The 20,143-nt window shown below is 45.9% G+C and overlaps 1 protein-coding gene across 4 annotated transcripts in view; it reads right to left on the bottom strand.

The window, feature by feature from the left end:
• Positions 1–20,143, bottom strand: part of LOC115843775 (signal transducer and activator of transcription 5B) — a 72,537-nt gene that overhangs the window by 9,538 nt on the left and 42,856 nt on the right. For 3 of the 4 annotated variants that reach the window (XM_060291043.1, XM_060291044.2, XM_030840185.2), the window contains 12 exons: positions 15,512–15,649; positions 12,242–12,398; positions 10,971–11,060; positions 9,888–10,062; positions 6,352–6,482; positions 5,992–6,143; positions 5,364–5,519; positions 4,775–4,954; positions 4,333–4,420; positions 4,133–4,255; positions 3,374–3,466; positions 1,037–1,243 (listed from right to left, as the gene is read on the bottom strand). In XM_060291043.1, coding sequence (XP_060147026.1) covers positions 1,037–1,243; positions 3,374–3,466; positions 4,133–4,255; positions 4,333–4,420; positions 4,775–4,954; positions 5,364–5,519; positions 5,992–6,143; positions 6,352–6,482; positions 9,888–10,062; positions 10,971–11,060; positions 12,242–12,398; positions 15,512–15,639 — 1,680 coding nt within the window. In that variant the 5' untranslated portion in view covers positions 15,640–15,649. Of the gene's footprint in view, positions 1–1,036; positions 1,244–3,373; positions 3,467–4,132; positions 4,256–4,332; positions 4,421–4,774; positions 4,955–5,363; positions 5,520–5,991; positions 6,144–6,351; positions 6,483–9,887; positions 10,063–10,970; positions 11,061–12,241; positions 12,399–15,511; positions 15,651–20,143 lie in introns of those variants that run through there. The other variant, XM_030840188.2, reaches the window with a different exon arrangement.

Raw genomic sequence — 20,143 nt, 5'->3', positions numbered from 1 at the left:
AAAAATTAAATGGAAAACAACATCTACATTGTCAGAGTCATACAAATATACACACCTACCTGAGTTTGACCAAATGGTCCTACAACCCAAAAACAGAATAGAGGGGAAAAGACGGAAGAAGGGGAAAACACCACAGAGCAATTACCAACACCCAGTGGACCCTGGCTACACATACTTTCCCCTGTATCTAGGCTGACTAGTCCTTTGCTGGTTTTGATGTGTGGTCTGTGACCAGCAACAGCAGCATCACCTGGGAGCTTCGGAGAAACCTGTAAATCTGAATGGGATTAGATCACACCGTGAGGCCACAGAGAACACCCCATCATACGGGTGTTACCAACAATTATCAGCAAAATGCAGTGATCTGATTCCGGTGGAAGGCAGGAGCCGTACTGTAATGGCAAAGACAGACCACCTAGGCCTCCTGCTTCCCTATCAAACCTCCTCTGACCACCAGTGAACCTGTTAGCCAGCTGGTTAGCATGCGACCATTTAAAAGAGTTCCACTGAGAGACTGTGAGATCTCTGAAGTAGGGCATGTGCGGTGAGGGTGGGGGGCGTAAGCAAAGACACGAAAGTTCAGTTTATGATCAGAGATGTGACGGGTGACATCTGAACCACCAGATGCTAGAGGCAAAGTTTCCTTCATCAGCATCCTCTCTTGCAGGCTGAGGGTCCCACGGGAGCCTGACTTTGCATTACACATCAAGGAACATCAGAGAGTCAAGGGGACAGAGCCACGGAGTTTTCATCATCACGAAAGCCTTACTTCTCAAGAGTTACGCTGCCGTTTACTTTGCTGTTTCCTTTACAAAGGAAGAAAATGCACTAGCCGCATGCAAGGCCCAATTTGCTGATAGAGTCAAACATAATTTTCTACGTAAAAAAGTATGTGGTTGTCCAGCTATTCAGAAGCTTCCTACTACCACGGGCATGTCGTATTAGAGACATGAGGAATGAGGGCCGAGGGCAGGGAGACTCCTGAGGGATCTGGTTTGCAGGGGCCGATCTAACTGCAGCGGGCGGCGTCCCTCACCCTGTTGAACTGGGACCAGGACACGGACATGCCGTTGTAGTCCTCGAGGTGGCTGCTACCGCTGTTGAAGAGCTTCTGCGCCAGGAACACGAGGTTCTCCTTGGTCAGGCCCCGGTTGCTCTGCACTTCGGCCTTGAATTTCATGTTGAGCGCCTCGCACAGCTGCGGCCACAGGACTTTGTCAGGCACTGCAAACGGCACCCTGCCCTGGTGGGGAGAGAAGCCAGAACCTTAGGAGAAAACAGTTGCATGATTTATTCCCTCAACCTGCAAAAGAAAAACACTGATGGCTGGATGGAGTTACACACACTTGTCTCTGAGCCTGAGGATAAACTCAAACTTCCTTGGGGTATGCGTTTCCGTGAAATTCGGAAGGTTCCATTTTACGACCTTCACACATCACCTAGAAGGTAACCTCGGGCTATCTGTGGTGTCCTGTAAATGAGCTGCTGGACGTACAGTGCAATCCTACTTTCTTTTTTTTTAATCATTCTCTCCTCATTCCCTTATTTATTTATTTAGAATTTTATTTATTTATTTATACAGCAGGTTCTTATTAGTTACCTATTTTATACATATTAGTGTATATATGTCAATCCCAATCTCCCAATTCATCCCGCCCCCACCCCCACCCCCACTTACCCCCCTCGTGGTGTCCATACGTTTGTTCTCTACATCTGTGTCTCTGTTTCTGCCCAATCCTACTTTCTAACAGCCACGAAAACAGAACGTGACCAAGGTCTGGCTCTGACACTCAAAGGGAGCCAAAATCTACAAGACTGGTTCTCTAGGTACAGAGAGAGAATGTGTGCACGTGTCCATAAGTGTGTGCACACGTGTCAGTGTGTGCACAAGTGTCATCCTTGCCCTTGACCCCTTCTGCCAAGAACTCTAGCTCAAAGTGAAATAATATATATACATATATTCATATATATATATATATATGAATCACTTTGCTGTACACCAGAAACTAACACAGCATTGTAAATCGACTATACTTCAATAAAAAAAAGTAAATAAATAAAGAAACAGCATAAGATGTACACTAGTCATTAACGTAACTAAAAATGTTAAAAATGCCTACTTATTTAGACAAGATACTTTAGGAATGACATATCACAGGAGGTGCCAGAGTTACATGAGGAGTGAGATCTGTGGATGCACAGGGAGGGAAATGAGAGCAGACACGGCAGTCCTATCCAGGAGGCTTATATTTTTTTAATTTTAATTTTTTCCTTGTCTTTTGATTCTCATTCATCCATTCTTTCCTGTATATACACACACACACATTTCTATACATATATTTATTTATCTGTTTGTTTGTTTAAATGTCTAGTCAGTCAGTGAATCAGTCGTCCTCCTGTTCCAACTGACTGTTCATCCCAAATCCTCTTTTGGATCAAGTCTTCAAGCTCCTTAGGCAGGTATTTTTTAAAAGGAGCCTCAAACGCAGGGTTTGTAGCACAAGCATCGTAGAATTTCTGCTAAGAATCTCACCCCTACGGCAAAAATATTGTTCTCTAAAGAGGCCTGTTGAAAATGCCAAGTTGTACTCTTCACATTAGAGCCACATTAGAGAAGGACATACTTTTACGTCCCAAATAACAAGTATAACCTTTTATCATGCTTTTGTGGCCTAATCTCTACTGGAAATATGCCAACACATGGAACTCTGCCTATGAAATGTTTTGAAAATGATCAGGCAGCACATGAGTGGTGACCAGATAGCATCTGGGTGTGTAAATCTGCAGAATCATATTTATTTCTTTACACAAAGCATCTCATTCTTCACGAGACTTGGGATGAATCACAGAATCTACAATTTGGAAAGGACATTAAAGCTCACCCTCAGTCATGGGAGGGAAGAGGACAGGAAGCAACTTCGAAGCTAAGTGACTTCCTGAGAGGTACAATCTCTAAAAGAAACCCGGGAGTCCCAAATTCCATTCATGGTTTCACCCACAATTCAAAATACTATTTATAGAGTACTGACGATGGGACAAGCATTCTGGGTTATCACCTAAATGAATCTTCCAAACAGCACTCGGGAGCATTATTCTCCCTGTGTTGCAGACACTTATGGGAAATTTAGACTCAGAGAGGTCAAGTGAATTTCCTGTTGTCACAGAGTGAGGAAGTGGTGGAGCTTGAATTGAAACCCTGGCCTTTCTTCAAGCCCCTGCTCATTCTACTTTCCACATACTCTCCATTCTGCCTCCCACTAAGGAAAACTGCATTTTTCTTCTATGCCTTTTGGTGGGGATAAAGAGACTTGAAAGAGATTCATGACAACAGTATCAAAATCTTGAGACCCACGGGCCCAAAGAATACACTCACAGGCTCTGCAAAAGCGTTGTCCCAGAGAACAGTGGCCGTCGCATTGTTGTCCTGGCTGCCGTGAACAATCACCACCACCGGGAGGGACAGGGTCTGAAAAAGACACAGGAGCAGGGCTGAGCTCCTGCAGCCACACGCTCCGCCCTCCTCCCCTTTTTTTCTATCACAACACGTTTATTCTCTCTACAAGTTTCAGTAAATGTCACCCTTGAATACAGAATAGGAAGGGCTCCAGGAATAATGAGACTTTGCACATTGGCACAGGCTTAGAAATTTTAGATATTTTTAAAAGAGACATTTCTGTGTGACATTTTGGTATTTAGGTATTTCTTAGATATTTCTGAAGGATGGAGTAAGTTTCTCAAAGCTAGAGACTAAGAGAGAAAAGGGGAGAAAAATGGAGACATTTCCGGGGAAAAAGAGCAAGTAACGAATGTCTAAAATTACTACAACTGTACTCAAATCCATCCTGACTGATGTTTCTCTTGGTTCGCTTCTGCCCACATCTCCAGCTATTTCATTTCGTTATTATTTGTTCATGGCTTAAGAGAATCTAAGAGATAGAGTCCTAAGGATGAGGTCTCCTCACTTCTGTTCACCAGTAATCACAAGAAGATACACCTGAAACTAACACAACATTGAAAATCAACTATACTCCAATATAAAATAAAAATTAAATTAAAAAAATTATCACAAGAAGATACTCTGTGATCAAAACAATTCTTTTGGGATATAAAGTACACACACACACACACACACCTTGACTTGAAAAACCAGCTCATTTCCACCAACACTGAACTGTGATTCAAACAGGATTGTAAATTTTTCTTCCGTCACCGACTCCGCTCCACGACGGTCAGACCTCTTAATTCGTTTCAGGGACTGAAAAGGAGAAAAATAGAGGATAAAGCCCTCAAACAGCTAGGGAAAATTCGTTCACCCTCTTTCCCCATTCTCACCATGTTCCTGAAGTGAGCGCTGAGGGTGCACGTGGCCTGGTGATACTCCATCACACAGCAGTTGTTCAAGATCTCTCCGCTGTAATCACTGCAAATCAGACAGACAACTTTAAACCCATACAGGGTCTCAGCACACACAAGGTAGAAAACACATTGGGGGTGGGAGGAAATAAAGAAGGTTGTCAAAAAACTTAAGTCATTTAAGAGGAGATGGGGGTTCGGCTGTATAATCTATCTAAGAAATAAATGGACGTAAAACACATAAGAAGTTTCCTATAGACATATCCCTACTAAATCATACTTTCTTCACAGAAGAACCCCCTTACTGCTTCTCTGAGAGCTGGAAGGGGACACAGAGCTAATGGGGCTCCTACAAAGGAACGGCCAGGCCTAGAAACTTCCGAGAAGGTGGGATCACTTTCCTATTTCGAGGGCAACGTACTTGCGGGTGTTCTCGTTCTTGAGCAGCGACTTGGCCTGCTGCTCACTGATGATGGTCGCCTTCACCTGGGGGGGGTTCATGTGCACGTTCAGCTTCCCGCCCACCAGCAGGCGCACGGTGGCTGCGAACTTGGTCTGGGTCTTCAGGACCTGAGGGGGCTGCTTCTCGATGATGAACGTGCTGCGGGGACACAAGTGACCAGGTGACGCCTCAGGGGACGGCGCTCCGCTCCCTCCCTCCGCGTGGCGAGGCCGCCTTGCGCGGGGCACAGCAGGCGAAGGAAGGGCTTGTGGCACAGCCCCCGGTCCCGGGGGGGCCACTGCGAGTCGGGGGAGCTGGCAGGAGGGGAGGCAGTGAGATGAACTCAACAGCTGAAATGGGGGGAACAAGCCCATACAGTGTCCACGAGAGAAACCGGGCAAGGTGAACCGCAAGAGGCCACAGCAACAGGCGACAGAGGGGGATGGGATGAGGGTGTGAGGCACAGACGGAAGGGTTCAAGCCAGAGCGCCCTGTCTGTAAAGAGCCTGCTGCCCGCGACCCAGGCCAACCGGATGGGGCCTGGGCGAGGCCAAGAGGCAGCAATCACCTGGTCACCAGGGCTGAGATGATGTCTGTGATGGTGGCGTTGACCTCAGCCAGCATCTCCTCCACGGGGCCGGGGATGGGCAGCTGCTGGCAGAGGTGCTCAGCTCTGCGGATCTGCTGCCGGTTCTGCCAGATGATCTCCGCCAACTTCTCACACCTGCACGGGAGCCCCGAGGCCAAAGGGAAGGACAAAGCCTTCAGCCCCTTCCTCCAGGCCAGAAGCCAGAAGGCTCCCAGGCTGGGGAGAAGGCCCAGACCCAGCTCCACCCCCAGGAAGGCTCGGCGCCTTAGCCGCCCGGCCTGTCCGCTGAGCAGAGCACGGCTGCCCTGCCTTCCAGAAACACAAAGAAACTCACAGGAGGAGCGACCCTGACTTGAGTCCAACCAGCCTGAGCGTCGCTCTGCACACCTGGCCCCACCCCACTCCCTCACCCAGGGACGCCCCTCCCGGGGAAGGTGGCACAGGACGGGGGCACCAAAGTCTGCATCAGGAACCAGACCACTGGTGAAATGAGACCTGTGCCCCGACAGAGGCAGCCGGCTGCTCACGGAAACACAGGAGCAGGACTGCAGCCGGTGGTGCCACGCTGAGCCCCTGCCGCCCCCGCCTGGCCCCCCACACCCACTACCAGGATTGTAGCACGTCCAGGCTGCCCTCGGGGGGCCCTCCGTTCCCCGCCAGCTGCTGCCGCCGCTTCCACTGGATCAGCTCGTCATCCAGAATGATGGTCTGTTGCTTCCGCAGCAGCTGCAGGGTCTTCTGGTGCTTCTCGGCCAGCTCCTGTGGGGCAGGCGGGGGGAGCGGCCCTTCTGGGCTCTCAGAACACCCCGCAGGGCCTCCCCTCACCCCTTGCCGACCCGCTGTGCCCTCCGTGCCCACACAGGGGGGAAGGCTCTGGCCTCCTGCTCTGCTGGGTCCTGCTCTCCTCCTGGCTCTCTCCCTCCCTCAGGTCCACGCCCGGGAGGGGAGGGACGCAGAGCCCACTCACCACGCGGTACTGCTGCAGCGTCTGGGCCTCGCGCTGCAGCCAGGCCTCCAGGGACACCTGCTTCTGCTGGAGGGCCGTCTCCCGGCTCAGACGCTCCTGGGGGTTCAGCTGGGCCAGCTGGGCAAACTGAGCTGGAGGAGGGGACAGGACACCCACGACCATGACCTCCCCGGGTCCAGCTGGGAGCCCGGCAGAACTGCACTCACCTGTTCTGGAGGCAAAACCCTGGAGGGGACACAGCTGACAAGTGGCCAGTCAGGGTTCCACAGCCATGGCGCCCGAAGATGAGTGGGCTCCGTCCCCTGGCCCCCCGACTCTGAGCTCCCCTTGGGGAGTGGGGAGACGGAAGCTCGGGGTACACCTGGGGAGGATTCAGCCCATGGCCTCCCTGCCCGCGCAGTCCTCCTCTCCCCACGCGGGGTCCGGCTTAGAGCCACCCTGCCTGGTCTGAAGTGTGTCCTCGCCGTTTAAAAGGCGGGTGAACTCGGGCAAATCACCTCACTCTCCCATGCCTCAGCTTCCCCAGGTGTAAAATGGGAGAATCACGGCACCTGCCTCAGTGGCTGCTGTGATGTTAAATGAGCAATGATGCAGAAAATACTCAGGAAGCTGCCTGGCACCATCAGCTCCAGGTGAGAGTCAGTCCTCACGGCCAGTGGGTTACAGGACGGGATTAAAGGCTGATGGAGCAGCTCTCAGGACAAAGCCGCATCGGGAAGGCCCTGCTCCGCGGGGCTGAGCGCAGCAGCCTCTCCTCGGGGAAGCGGGGTGGGTGTTTCTCCAGGTGCTGAAGGGGACTAACATGTTTGTCCAGGTTGGGTCACTGTGAGTTCAGCAGACCAGCCGGAAGAGGGAGGGAGACAGAGTGTCCAGGGCCACTGGGGACACGAAAGCAGCAAGATTCTCTCAAGAGAGGGAGGCAGCTTCTCTCCACACCAGCTGTCAGGCATCTCATCCATGGCAGGAATAAGGTAACGAGGCCTCACTGACGAGGCCTTTTCAAAAAATCTGTTATATAATACTTAAGACCTAGGCAAGTATTGATAGAAAGGATGATACAAGGAACACCTGTGTACCAAGACGCCAGCTTAAGAAAGTAGACATTTCCACAGTTAAGCACCTGTACACCCTCCCCTGCCGGCATCCCCATCCCTCCCTCCACAGGCAATCACCATCCTAGATGCTGGCATTCCTACCCCCACCAATAGGCTTTTGGAACGTCCCACGGTCCTTACTGAGGCTGAGTCAAGAAGATGAGAGCGTCAGTCAGCAGGTCTTGGTCAAGTTCCCGGCAGGCCTCTGAGGGCCATGTCACACTGACCGAGGCCCTGCCCTACGGACGCACAAAAGCAACTAAGGACACACTAACGCAACCCTAGACAGCCAGGAAGGCCCAGAACTAGAAGAGAACTTAGAAATATGGCTCTCACATGACTGCGGGGGACGGAGCAGGTAAGGAACACAGCAGAAGAATCTGGAGAGCCACCTCGGAATCCTGCCGCCCACAGCGGAGGTGGTGGGGATCCCAACACCAGGCCCAGCCTCCTTATGCAAGTGACCCACTTAGGTCTCTCCTGGCAAATTGGAGAAGCTTCTGGGAAGGCCGCCAGGAGACTTGAGGCAATGTCTGCTCCACTGGAGGGAGCTGAGACTTCCCTTGCACACACGGATCAGTAGTCTGTGTTTCTGATGGGTGCACTTGATCAATGAGACTGAACTGACATTGCACGATGGGGACAAACCCAAAGCAGAATCGAAACCCAACCTCACAAGTAGGAAACAGAAAACCCCAGAACAGGATCATCAATACTGCCAACCAGTCAACGGCCTTGGGTAGAAATAATAGCCTGAAATGTCCTGCTCCCTAATGTAGCAGGAGGGCCTTCCTTTCTTTCGGGTCAGTCTGGGACGGATTCAGATCTGAAGAAGAGCTGCTAGAATTATCCCCCCAACATTTACTCAACAGCTGCTACGATTCGGGCTGTGCTAATCTCAGGGTACAGAGATAAAAGACATAGTTCCTTCTCAACAAATTTATATTCTACTGGGGAGGACAGAGTTAATAAATAGTATTAATACAGTTCTAAAATGGAGCCCACAGGCACGGCAGTAGAGGAACACCTGGTATGTGTACGCACGTGTATTTTCATGGCTGCTTGGTTGAGCTAAAGCTTCTCTGAGATTTTGAACTGGGCATGCAACCAGGGAGAGGAAACTACAGGTACACCTCATTTTACTGTGCTGCAATATACTGCACTTCACAGGTACTGCATTTTTACTTTTTTAAATAAATTGAAGGCTTTTAGCGACCCTGTGTCGAGCAAGTCTATTGGCTGCCATTTTTCCAACAGCATTTGCTTGTTTCTTGTCTCTGTGTCACATTTTGGTAATCCTCGCAGTATTTCAAACTTTTTCATTATTGCTATATTTGTGATGGTGATCTTTTTTTTTTTTTTTGTGGTACGCGGGCCTCTCACTGTTGTGGCCTCTCCCGTTGCGGAGCACAGCCTCCGGACGCGCAGGCTCAGCGGCCATAGCTCACGGGCCCAGCCGCTCCGCAGCATGTGGGATCTTCCCAGACCAGGGCACGAACCCGTGTCCCCTGCATCGGCAGGCGGACTCTCAACCACTGCGCCACCAGGGAAGCCCGTGATGGTGATCTTTGATATTACTACTACAGCTTGCTGAAGGCTCAGATGGTTAGCATTTTTTAGCAATAAAATATTTTTAAATTAAGGTATGCACGTTTTTTTTAGACATAATGCTATTGCACACTCAGACTACAGTCTAGATAAACATAACTTTTATATGCACTGGGAAACCAAAAAATTCATGTGACTTGCTTTATTGCAATATTCACTTTATTTTAGTGGTTATGGAATCAAACCCTTGGCATCTCCGAAGCATGCCTGTATTAAAGTCACCCTGCCAAATTCTATAAGGTCAACAGGGGGCGCTCGTGGGGCTCCACACCCTCCAGACTGAATTCTGACTCTGTACCCAAGTGCCAGCAGGATTTACCGCAGGCAGGGGAGCCCTTGTCTGTAAGGGCTAACTGAGATGCACTAGTTGCTCTGCCCCAGGACGGCCTCTCTGAATAACCACACAGAACAACATTAAAAGGCTGTAAAACACAGCCCGCCGTGGCCCTAATACCCTCCCTGCTTAGAAAGGTTAACATTTCAATAAAGCATCACTTACAAAATGTCTGCCACATAAAGTACTGTCTGCTACTGTTTCCTTAGTCCGTGTGCTCCTTCCCACAAGAGGAAATGTCTTCGCTCACAGCCCAGGAGCTCCTTGGATATGGGTAGTCAGAGTGAGACCCCAAGCTCTCCAAGGGCCAGCGCCTGTCTTCTTCCCTTCCAAAGCCTCAGAGCCTCCTGCACTGCCTTCAATGCAAATGATTCTCTGCTACTCCAGAGAGAGGTAAACGCTTCTAAATGGAGAACTGGTTCTCTTCCAACCCGACCAGCTTCTTTCTAGTCCTCATTCCCGTCCCCCAGACACACGCTGCCCTCCCACACCAGCCTCACCCTGGATCCTCAGGCTCTCTTGATACTGGATGATGAAGTACTCTTGAGTCTGCTGCAGCTTCTTCAGCTCATTCTCTGTGTCTTGCGTGACCAGTCGCAGCTCCTCAAATGTCTGGTTTATCTGAAGGTGTTTCTGGGACATGGCATCAGCGAGACTTCCAGCCGGAGAATTACCCTGGAGACAGATCAGGGAGAAAGTGTGGGCAGCAGTGAGCTGGGCAGGAGGATGGGAGAAAGCCTTAGGCCATAGTCCCAAGGAAAGGGCGATGCTCGCATTATAACTGGGCTGAGATGCCAAAAGCTAAACTTCCAGTCAGAGAATTGCAAGTGTTATTTGTGAGAGTTGGGGTAGAGTGGGGAAAGAGGAGCAACAGAAGACCTGGCAGACTACGGCATCTTCATAAAGTATTGCAGAAAGCTTCTGACCTCCACCAGAGTATCCCACCTAGGGTCCATCTGGGTTCTCTCTGGAGAGACTAGAACTCAACATGTCCCAGGAGTTACCTGGGTTTTCCTACTAATGATGATGACCCCTCATTTCACAGTCACTCACTGACCCAATGCCACCTGTGCTAGGTGCTGGGGACACAGTGGGGGACAAGGCTGTGGGAACACACATCATCTGTGTCCTCCCTCAAGACCTTCTTGTGACTGAGGGAAGAGGGTGAACCACTCACAGGCGGTGTCCTGGAGACCCCAAATGAAGTGACAGGGGAGGTATCCACAAGGGCTTTGTGGACCCAGCCACTGAACTGCCCTGGTTGGGGGGTTGGGGGGTGAGCAGAGGCTGTTCTTAAGTAACCTCACCTGAATATAAGCACGCCTCTCCTCAAATATAGTTCAGTTGGGGTAAAATTATTTTGCACTTGTTCACACTGCTTTGTGGTTGCGATCTCATCAAGGTTACAAGTCAGTTAAGATCAGAGACCAGGCTTCTATTTCCTTTGGGCTTCTTAGGACAATGCTCTGTTTATAGTGACACCAACAGATGCACACCGAGTCATCTTGACAAAGCTGGGTCCAGAAAGAGCTGGGCAAGAAAGGACATCCCAATGCCTCTCCCCAAACCCATGGGACACTCACATTGTTGGCTTCTCGGACCAGCCTCTGTTCATTGTACAGAATATGGCGGATGCAGCGGACCAGCTCCATGGGGCAGCGATCGTATGTGTTCTGAAAGAATCCAAGAGCAAACATCACTTTGTTCCACTCCATGCTATGGGGCCGAACTGTACCTCAGAGCAGGGGGCCAGATCATAAGATTACACAATGGTGTAATCATGAGAAAAGCTACTCCTCCAATGCCAACGGGGACAAGAAAAGCACATTGTGGGAAACCCAATTACAGGAAGAAGGTAAAATTATTCTATTTATTGCATCTTAATTTGCTTAAAGTAAGGGCACCATGCTTGGAAACAGAATACATTTTAAAGAGGCCATATTACTGGACACCACCTTGACTGGGCAATCAAAATTACTACCACCAATGAGGATAAGATGGACGTTGTACGCCTCTGGATGTGATACCCTGAGAAAGACACAACGCTACTTATTTAGAATTCTGATCAGGGGTGTGTAACCTGAATCTAATCATGAGGAAACTTCATACAAACCCCAAATAAGGTCCATTTTATACTTAAGAAATAGAGGAGCTGAATTATTTTAAAATGTCAATGTAATGAAGGACAAAGAAAGATTGACAAATGGTTCCATATGAAAGGAGATTAAAGAGACATGACAACTAGATGCAATATGTGATCTTGAACAGAATCCTGGGCTGGAGGGGAAAAAACTGCCCTAAACGACATCAGTAAGTCAGTGGACAAAATGGAAATAAAGGTATAAGATTACCTAAAAGTGTTGTATTGATGTTACATTTGCGGAAGTTGATAACTGTACTATAACTACATAAGAGCAGATGCATATTCTTAGAAAACGCACACTGGAGTACTTAGGGACAAAGGGACGTGATGCATGTAACTTACTCTCAAGCGATGAAAATATGTGCGAGTGTGTGTGTGCATGCGCGTACATGCACATGTGAACGACAGGTGAGTCTGAGTGTAGGTAGGGGTTAGTATCAATCTCATAATTGTCTATACATTTGAAATTATTTTCAAATAAAGAGTTTAAAAAAGGCAGCTACAACCACAAAGCCAAACAATAAGAACTTTATACATGTCACACGTGACTCAACAACCTTGGGTTAAAGAAGAAAAAGAAAATCTCTGAATGCAGGAAGAGCCCCTGCAGGGAAGAGAATGAAGTGTGGCCTGGCGCTCACGCCCACCTGGAGCTGCGTGGCCTGGAGCTCATGCCCGCCTGGAGCCTCGAGGCCCCAAGATCACACCCACCTGGAGCTGCGTGGCGTAGTGCCCCAGCTTGATCTTCAGTAAGAACCCATCTTCCCCCACTTGGTGCTCTGCCTTCTTCTGCAGCTCCTGCACCAGGCCCTCCAGGAGCTGGGTGGCCTTAATGTTCTCCTGTGGATTATCAAGATCTATTGAGTCCCTAGGGGAAAGAAATTACATACATATGTATACATACATGCACACAGCCTGTATAAATGCAGCCTCAACGCATCACACCTTTTCTTTGGCTACAGTAGTTTCTTTATAATGCTCACTGCAAATTTTAGGAAACAGTCCAATCCAAATTGACTAGATACCTACATTAACCTATTCCTAATCCACTAATGACCTAAGTGGGATGTATAGTATATTTTCTTTTCTTTTTTCTTTGCAATGTACTGCTCTTTCTCCTACTGACTTGCTCTGGTGCTTATGCTATTTGCTTCTAGGAATGAAGGGAAAAGGAAAGTGCTTTGTGTACTCTAGAGGAAATAGGGACTCTGATAATTTCCTATTTATAGTTACCCCCTCATGGGTGTAAGGGGGCACAGGGTCAAGAATGCTCTATGTGTTTTTTCCAACCTCGACTTGTTCTACGTCTTGCTAATTTCACAGAGAGTATTTCTTAAGTAAAGGCAGGTGAGTCAACCTTTATCATTACTTCTAAGAAGCCCTAGAAATGGGATATTAAGACAGAAGATGCCTACAAGTATTTACACAAGTCAAACATTTACATCAATAGTTGCAGATTTGGGACATGTAGGCAACATTAACTCCTCCAATGAACCACAGAAGTCACTAACAGGGCTTTGTATTAATTCAGAGCCACTTAACTGTTGACAGGGGTTGGGTGGTCTCCCTCTCTCCCTTTCTTCCCCCACTCTTCCCCTCATCCCTGACTCTTTCTTTTTTTTTTGCGATACACGGGCCTCTCACTGTTGTGGCCTCTCCCCTTACGGAGCACAGGCTCCGTACGCACAGGCTCAGCGGCCATGGCTCATGGGCCCAGCCGCTCCGCGGCATGTGGGATCTTCCCGGACCGGGGCACGAACCCGCGTCCCCTGCATCGGCAGGCGGACTCTCAACCACTGCGCCACCAGGGAAGCCCCTCTCTTTCTTTTTTTAAACAACTTAGGTAACAATTGCTATTGGGCAGTACTAAATTACTTAACTCGGCTCACTGAAGAAAACTAACAGTTGTAAGGTTGAAATAACATTCATTACTGCTGGTGGGTCTGGAGCCAAACAAGAGATCTGGTGATAGCTAAGCAGCTCTGTCATCTCTACACAGCCCTGAAGTCATTAGCAACTAATTTCTAATGGGGGCACAAACAGGTATACCAAAACACTGACACGTTACTTCATCAAATAATATGCTCGAATCTGCACTTTTGAGAAGGCAGTGGAGAAAGCCAAATAATATGTGTGTGCTGTGTACTAAATATGTCTGAATAAACGCCTGGAAGGAATGAAGGCAGCCCTGCACCTCTGTTTCGACTGGCAATAATGCTCCACTCTTAAGAAGCGACAGTCTCTGCGCACAACTCATGGAAATCAAGTACTACTGGTTCTCGTACTTCAAAACTTAACTCTCTGCCATATATATATATGTATATATATATAGACTACATATATATATGAACTTTCTTAGTTTAAATGTGAAGAACTGAAGATGTTTTAATTAAAATCTTTATATTCTTAAAACCAAAACCGAATAAAATTCAGGTTTTCCTTGATATCAACATAAGTCTCTTAACATTTGTTCAGTAAGAAGACTGCATGGGAAATTTACTAAATGAAATTTTAGATCAACAGAAACTTCCTACTAATGTTTTTCTGAACTCTCCAAATCTTTAACAGAAAATGAAAATGAAATGGAAAAGCACTAAACGAGGTACACCTGACATGCTCATAGTTCGCTCCTTTTTTTCTCAATTACATGAGGCTGAGTTCTGGTTTTTTTTAATTGCCTAGAAAATTGCCCTCCTTTGGTGCCCTCCAGCTTTTGAGCAGAAATCTGCTACTAACACACAACTGCAATTATTCAGAGGCAACATTACCGATGGGTTTACAGCTCGCCTCAAATGGTAACATAAAGGCTGGTTTCTCCAGGGCTCTGTCAATGAGGACCCCGGCTCTCCTGGCCATGACGGTGGAGGCCTGAAGTATCTGATGAATACGACAGATCAGATTGAGACTGGTAACGAACCAACACCTGCCCAGGCCCTGAGCAGAACAGCAGACAGCCTGCTGCCTGGTGTGCAATAACGTTGTTGATTAAAAAGCTCTGTTGTCAGTCTACTGCACTGTACTAATTCTGAAAGAATTTAAAAACAATTTTCCCCCTGGGTATATAAACAGTAATTTAGGAAATAAGAAAAATAAACATGGTTGTTAAATCTGCGACTAAGACATAATTATTGTTAACATTTTGGTGTATTGTCTTTTAGTCTTTATCTATCTATCTATCTATCTATATATATATAAACATATACATTTGAAAATACCAAAGTCACCATTGTTAAACTTGTTAACAATACACTTTATTAAATTGTATGCATATGCATACCTTATCTGCCCCATTAAACACTAAATTCTTTGTGGACAAGGGCTTCAACGTTTTCTATGAACTCTACTAACTACAACACTGCTAGGCACTCACGACATATTTGCTAACTGTTCGTTATTAGCAGCAATATTTTAATGCTTTTAGCCAAAATTTACTATTAAAGGAAACAAATCCTATTTTTTAAAATCCCAATAGCCATTCCATCTTCTTAATCTTTAAGATGGAATTAAATACCTTTTCATGGGTCACATAATTTTCTTTATAAATGTACAACTTTTAGAGTATTCACTATGTTGTCTTTCCAATCAAACTTCAATATGGGGCTTCCCTGGTGGCACAGTAGTTAAGAATCCACTTGCCAATGCAGGGGACATGGGTTTGAGCCCTGGTCCGGGAAGATCCCACATGCTGCAGAGCAACTAATCCCATGCGCCACAACTACTGAGCCCGAGTGCCACAACTACTGAAGCCCGTGAGCCTAGAGCCCGTGCTCCGCAGCAAGAGACGCCACTGCAATGAGAAGCCCATGCGCTGCAATGAAGAGTAGCCCCCGCTCCCCGCAAATAGAGAAAGCCCATGCGCAGCAACGAAGACCCAACGCAGCCAAAAATAAATAGATAAAATAAATAAATTTATATATAAAACAAAAACTTCAATATGCTTGTGCTTCACAAAATATGATGGAAAAAACTTTGTTCACTTACCAAGCTTGGCTTTCAATCCACTGGGATAAGTAATGCCGCACCTCAATGGGGAAATGCTGACCATACAATGCTTGCATCTGATGAAGGGCATCTCCTTGGAGCTGCTGGGCTTGTATCCACACAGCCATGGTTTACAATCTGTTAAACAATCAGTGGTTTGGATGAGCTTTTTTTCTTCCCCTTTTAAATCCATCAGAGTAAATACTCAATTATAAAGGCCAGAGATAAATGCATTTAAGCCCTTTTTGACAGACTAAAGATCAGTGTTCTTGAACTGAATTTTAGCTTCAAAATGTTTTCAAAATTCAGTGTGGCCATGGAAAGGTATATAGCTGTGTCTATGAAGCTCTGACTATAAAATGTACTGAAGTCCTACAAGCAAAAGTACAAATCCAGCATTAAGGGAAGAACTGCCTATAGCTTTGATATCTCAGACATGTTCTTTCTTTTACATGTGTTCCAAACTTGAAGCCACAGTAAGCAGCATTTCAACAGTAATGATAAATAAGCAGCACGGGGATTTTGTAGAAAATCGCTTGTTTTAGATTTGGTATTTTGACTTTTAAGAAATGCAGTAAACGTACTGCCATTTAAAAAAAGGCCCAGTAAAAGAAAAGCGATAATATCTAAAGCACGGATGGAACTCTATGTATTACCACGATTTACCTGAGCAGTAATTGTTTGCACATAAAGGGCAGAGATTTATTTGGAAAAATAACCCCAAGGTTCACCTTCTGATTTACTGCTTAGGAATTTACAAAGCAATGTTCTGTTAAAATTATAGCATTTAAAAATCTTTCAGACATAAAAACAACACATTCCAGCTAAGAGTTAGAAGCAAGAACCATTATATTGCAATGGTGGGTAGGTTTTTAAAACACACTGTTGATTTCACAAAAAGTTTTATAAAAATATAAAACTACCATGATGCCTTCTCAGACTCACCTAATAATTTTTTTTTTTTTTTTTGCGGTACTCGGTACTCTCACTGTTGTGGCCTCTCCCGTTGCGGAGCACAGGCTCCGGGCACGCAGGCGCAGCGGCCATGGCTCACGGGCCCAGCCACTCCGCGGCATGTGGGATCTTCCCGGACCGCCTGCATCAGCAGGCGGACTCTCAACCACTGCGCCACCAGGGAAGCCGAAGAATTTTTTTTTTAATTTATTTTTTTATTTTTGGCTGTGTTGGGTCTTCGTTGCTGCGCGCGGGCTTTCTCTCGTTGCAGTGAGCGGGGGCTACGCTTCCTTGCTGTGCAGGGGCTTCTCACCACAGTGGCCTCTCCTGTTGCGGAGCACGGGCTCTAAGCACGCGGGGTTCAGTAGCTGCGGCTCGCGGGCTCTAGAGCACAGGCTCAGTAGCTGTGGCGCACGGGCTTAGTTGCTCCACGGCATGTGGGATCTTCCCGGACCAGGGCTCGTTCGAACCCGTGTCCCCTGCATTGGCAGGCAGATTCTTAACCACTGCACCACCAGGGAAGCCCTCACCTAAGAATTTTTAATTCATTTGGCAGAAACTCTCTGGGATTAACCAGATTGTGACAGCAACAGTACTTTCATGTACACAAAGGGGACTAAAACGGAATCTTGCTCTAACACTGTGGAAGTGGTATAAGGCAGGGATATCTTGAATCCCATCCAAAACTATCTGGCTACTGATCTGCACGATTCTCCTAAGAACTGTGTTATAGTCAGGGTACGGTGAATTAGACCTTGATTTTGTTGAATACCAGAGACCATGCAAGTGTGTTAGGAAACAAAAATCCCTTCTCTGTTAGTTGTAGTTGTCTGATCGCATAACACAGAGCTATTTATGGGACAAGTTAGTTAGCCAACAATGAGGTGTGGGGTGGGTGCCAGCTACCTATTTTAGATTTGTGCAAGGCTGGAGAACACTTGAGCAGTGTACAATTTACGGCTTTTGAGCATTAAGGCTGGGATCACTGTAAGATCACCCAGGACATCAAATTTCATGGCTGAGGGTTTACTAGGAGAAAGACTGGGATAAAAGAGCTCTCTCCAGAAGTAATCCCACATTACAATCAAATATGTGGAAGACATTTAATTGTACAACATAATTTCTAATCAAATGACTCATATCATACCCCAAGATTTTGGAAAATTGGAAGCGATACCAAAGCATGTTTTTTTGCACAAAAGGTAAAGGGATGGATGGGATGGATGAAGGTGCTTTGACAAGAATGATCAAGGAGTGAAGAAAAGAATTCAGGTAGTATTAATCTCTTTTAGTGGTAAGGAATTGGAAAGAAGCAGGACCTCGCCATAGCTCTCGTAAAGAATATGTAAATGATACCAACAGATACGAAAATTATCTTGCATCCTGCATTCATTAACCGAATTGACCCAAGAGACAGAAGGAAGATTGTGGGAAAATGTTTATCTTCAAAGAGACTCCTCAGTCTACCCAAATAAAATAGTATTCTGTTCACTCCCTATCGCCTCGGTCTGCTTTATTTTTCTTGGTATCATTTATCACTTCCTGACATTTATCACATATTTGTTTAATGACTTCCCACTAGGGTGAAATCACCACGAACACAATGACTTTGTTTTGTTTTCTGCTCTTTCTCTTGTCCTAAAACAGTGCCCCGCACATAAGCATTCAGTAAATTTTTTGTTGTTGCATAAATAAATGTATATACACAATTTAGTCAAATCTATCAGCTCTTTTCAAAGTCATCATGGAACAAGATATCAGTATGAAATACCAAGTCAAGAAAATGATACAGATTTTATAATTTGGGTGAGTCAATGGTCTATCTGTCCCTTAATCACATATGGCACAATTTGAAATTTTAAAATAATTAATTAATTTTTGGCTGCATTGGGTCTTTGTTGCTATGTGCGGGCTTTCTTTTTAGTTGCAGCAAGCGGGGGCTACTCTTCATTGCAGTACGCAGGCTTCTCATTGCGGTGGCTTCTCTTGTTGCAGAGCATGGGCTTCAGTAGTTGTGGCACATGGGCTCAGTATTTGTGGCACATAGGCTCAGTAGTTGTGGCTCGCGGGTTCTAGAGAGCAGGCTCAGTAGTCATGGTGCACGGGCTTAGTTGCTCCACAGCATGTGGGATCTTCCCAGACCAGGGCTTGAACCTGTATCCCCTGCACTAGCAGGCGGATTCTTAACCACTGCGCCACCAGGGAAGCCCACAATTTGTAATTTTCCCTTTTAGTTTTTCTTAATTTGTTTTTGTCTGTTTCCCCACTGAATGAGAACAGTAAGTGAGGGAGCATGTTTATTCACCACTGTGTCTCCAGTACCTATTATGGTGGCATGCCATGTAAGTATAACTTTATATTTAAATACTGGCTGAGTGAATAAATACACACCAAATATTTGGTAAATATTTCATATGTTATGCTGTCTGAGCATAATTCCAGGAGTCTATTATTGTTTTAAGAAAGAAATACTATGGTGATATGCCACATAGGTAGGAGTATTATATAAACGTCACACTGTTTTGTCAAGTTTTATATTAGTTCTTAGTTTTTATAAAAGAGTAGAATGCTAAGCTCTTAGAAGTTTTCAGAATATTTTTTATGGTTCTAAATATGAACATGCCATAATAGTTATTTTCTAAAATGTCATTTGAAGGATAATAGCGGGCAAATATAAGGTGGTAACCGCCTTATTTTGATAAATACAGTATAATTTCACTACAAAAAATGCTTTGATAGAGCTGGGAAGTAGATTTTGCCTACCAATGGTCAAAAATGTAAAATAAAAATACACTGAACAGTACAGAATCATTTTTATTTGACTTTTAAACTAAGAGTTATATACACATGGAATATGAGATGACCTACTGAGATTATCATGCAACGATTTAAAACATGCAGTTTAGAAAAAAACTACTTCCCCCCACTGACTGTATCAATAAAACCTAGAATCTAAGTAGTGCTTTTCTTCATACACGTCAAAACTTCACACGTGTCCTACACACATTATTAGGCAAAGCCTACACCTGGTATCCGCTGACTCCCTGTCCTTTCCCACTACTACATCCAGCCACCCCACACGTGCAGTGAACGCGTGTCTGTCCTCAGTACACGCTCTCTTGTGCTTATTTACGGGCACCTCCATGTTCAATGCGTGATGTTCTGACAAGGGAAGTGGTTTGTATCTTTGGTAAATCATCACAGGGGCTTCTTTAAAGACTGGGAAATGGATACACAATCTTATTTTTAGCCAAAGATGAGAACTATTTGAGCTTTGTTAGTTGCATTCTTACTGTTCGTAAGCATTCCAAACAACCCCAAACCACCTTGGACGCAGAATCTTGTACTTTCTGAAAGCATAAGGTAACTACATTGACCTCATATATCTGGATATATCCTAGGAGTCCCAAATAAAGCAGACCCTCAGGCATTTGAAAAAAAGGGTTTCAAAGTCTAATAGCTCATAATGTTACAGGCTTATTGCAAACCGCAGAAATGAGTACCTGTTAAATAAATGATACGAGTGGGTGAGATTTAACGATAATTTTGTCCCAATAATAAATACCTTTTTATTAGATGCTTTCCCTTTTAGAAGTAAAATAGAAACCTTTGTTTAAAAAAAAAAAACTCACTCTGAAGACTTCTAGAATGTTGTGGCTACAGTAATGCTATCGTTAA

This window comes from Globicephala melas, chromosome 20 (assembly GCF_963455315.2).
Source record: "Globicephala melas chromosome 20, mGloMel1.2, whole genome shotgun sequence".
Lineage (NCBI taxonomy): Eukaryota > Metazoa > Chordata > Mammalia > Artiodactyla > Delphinidae > Globicephala > Globicephala melas.
Note: the sequence above shows the minus strand (reverse complement) of the source record. Positions and strands in the feature narration are given on the sequence as shown.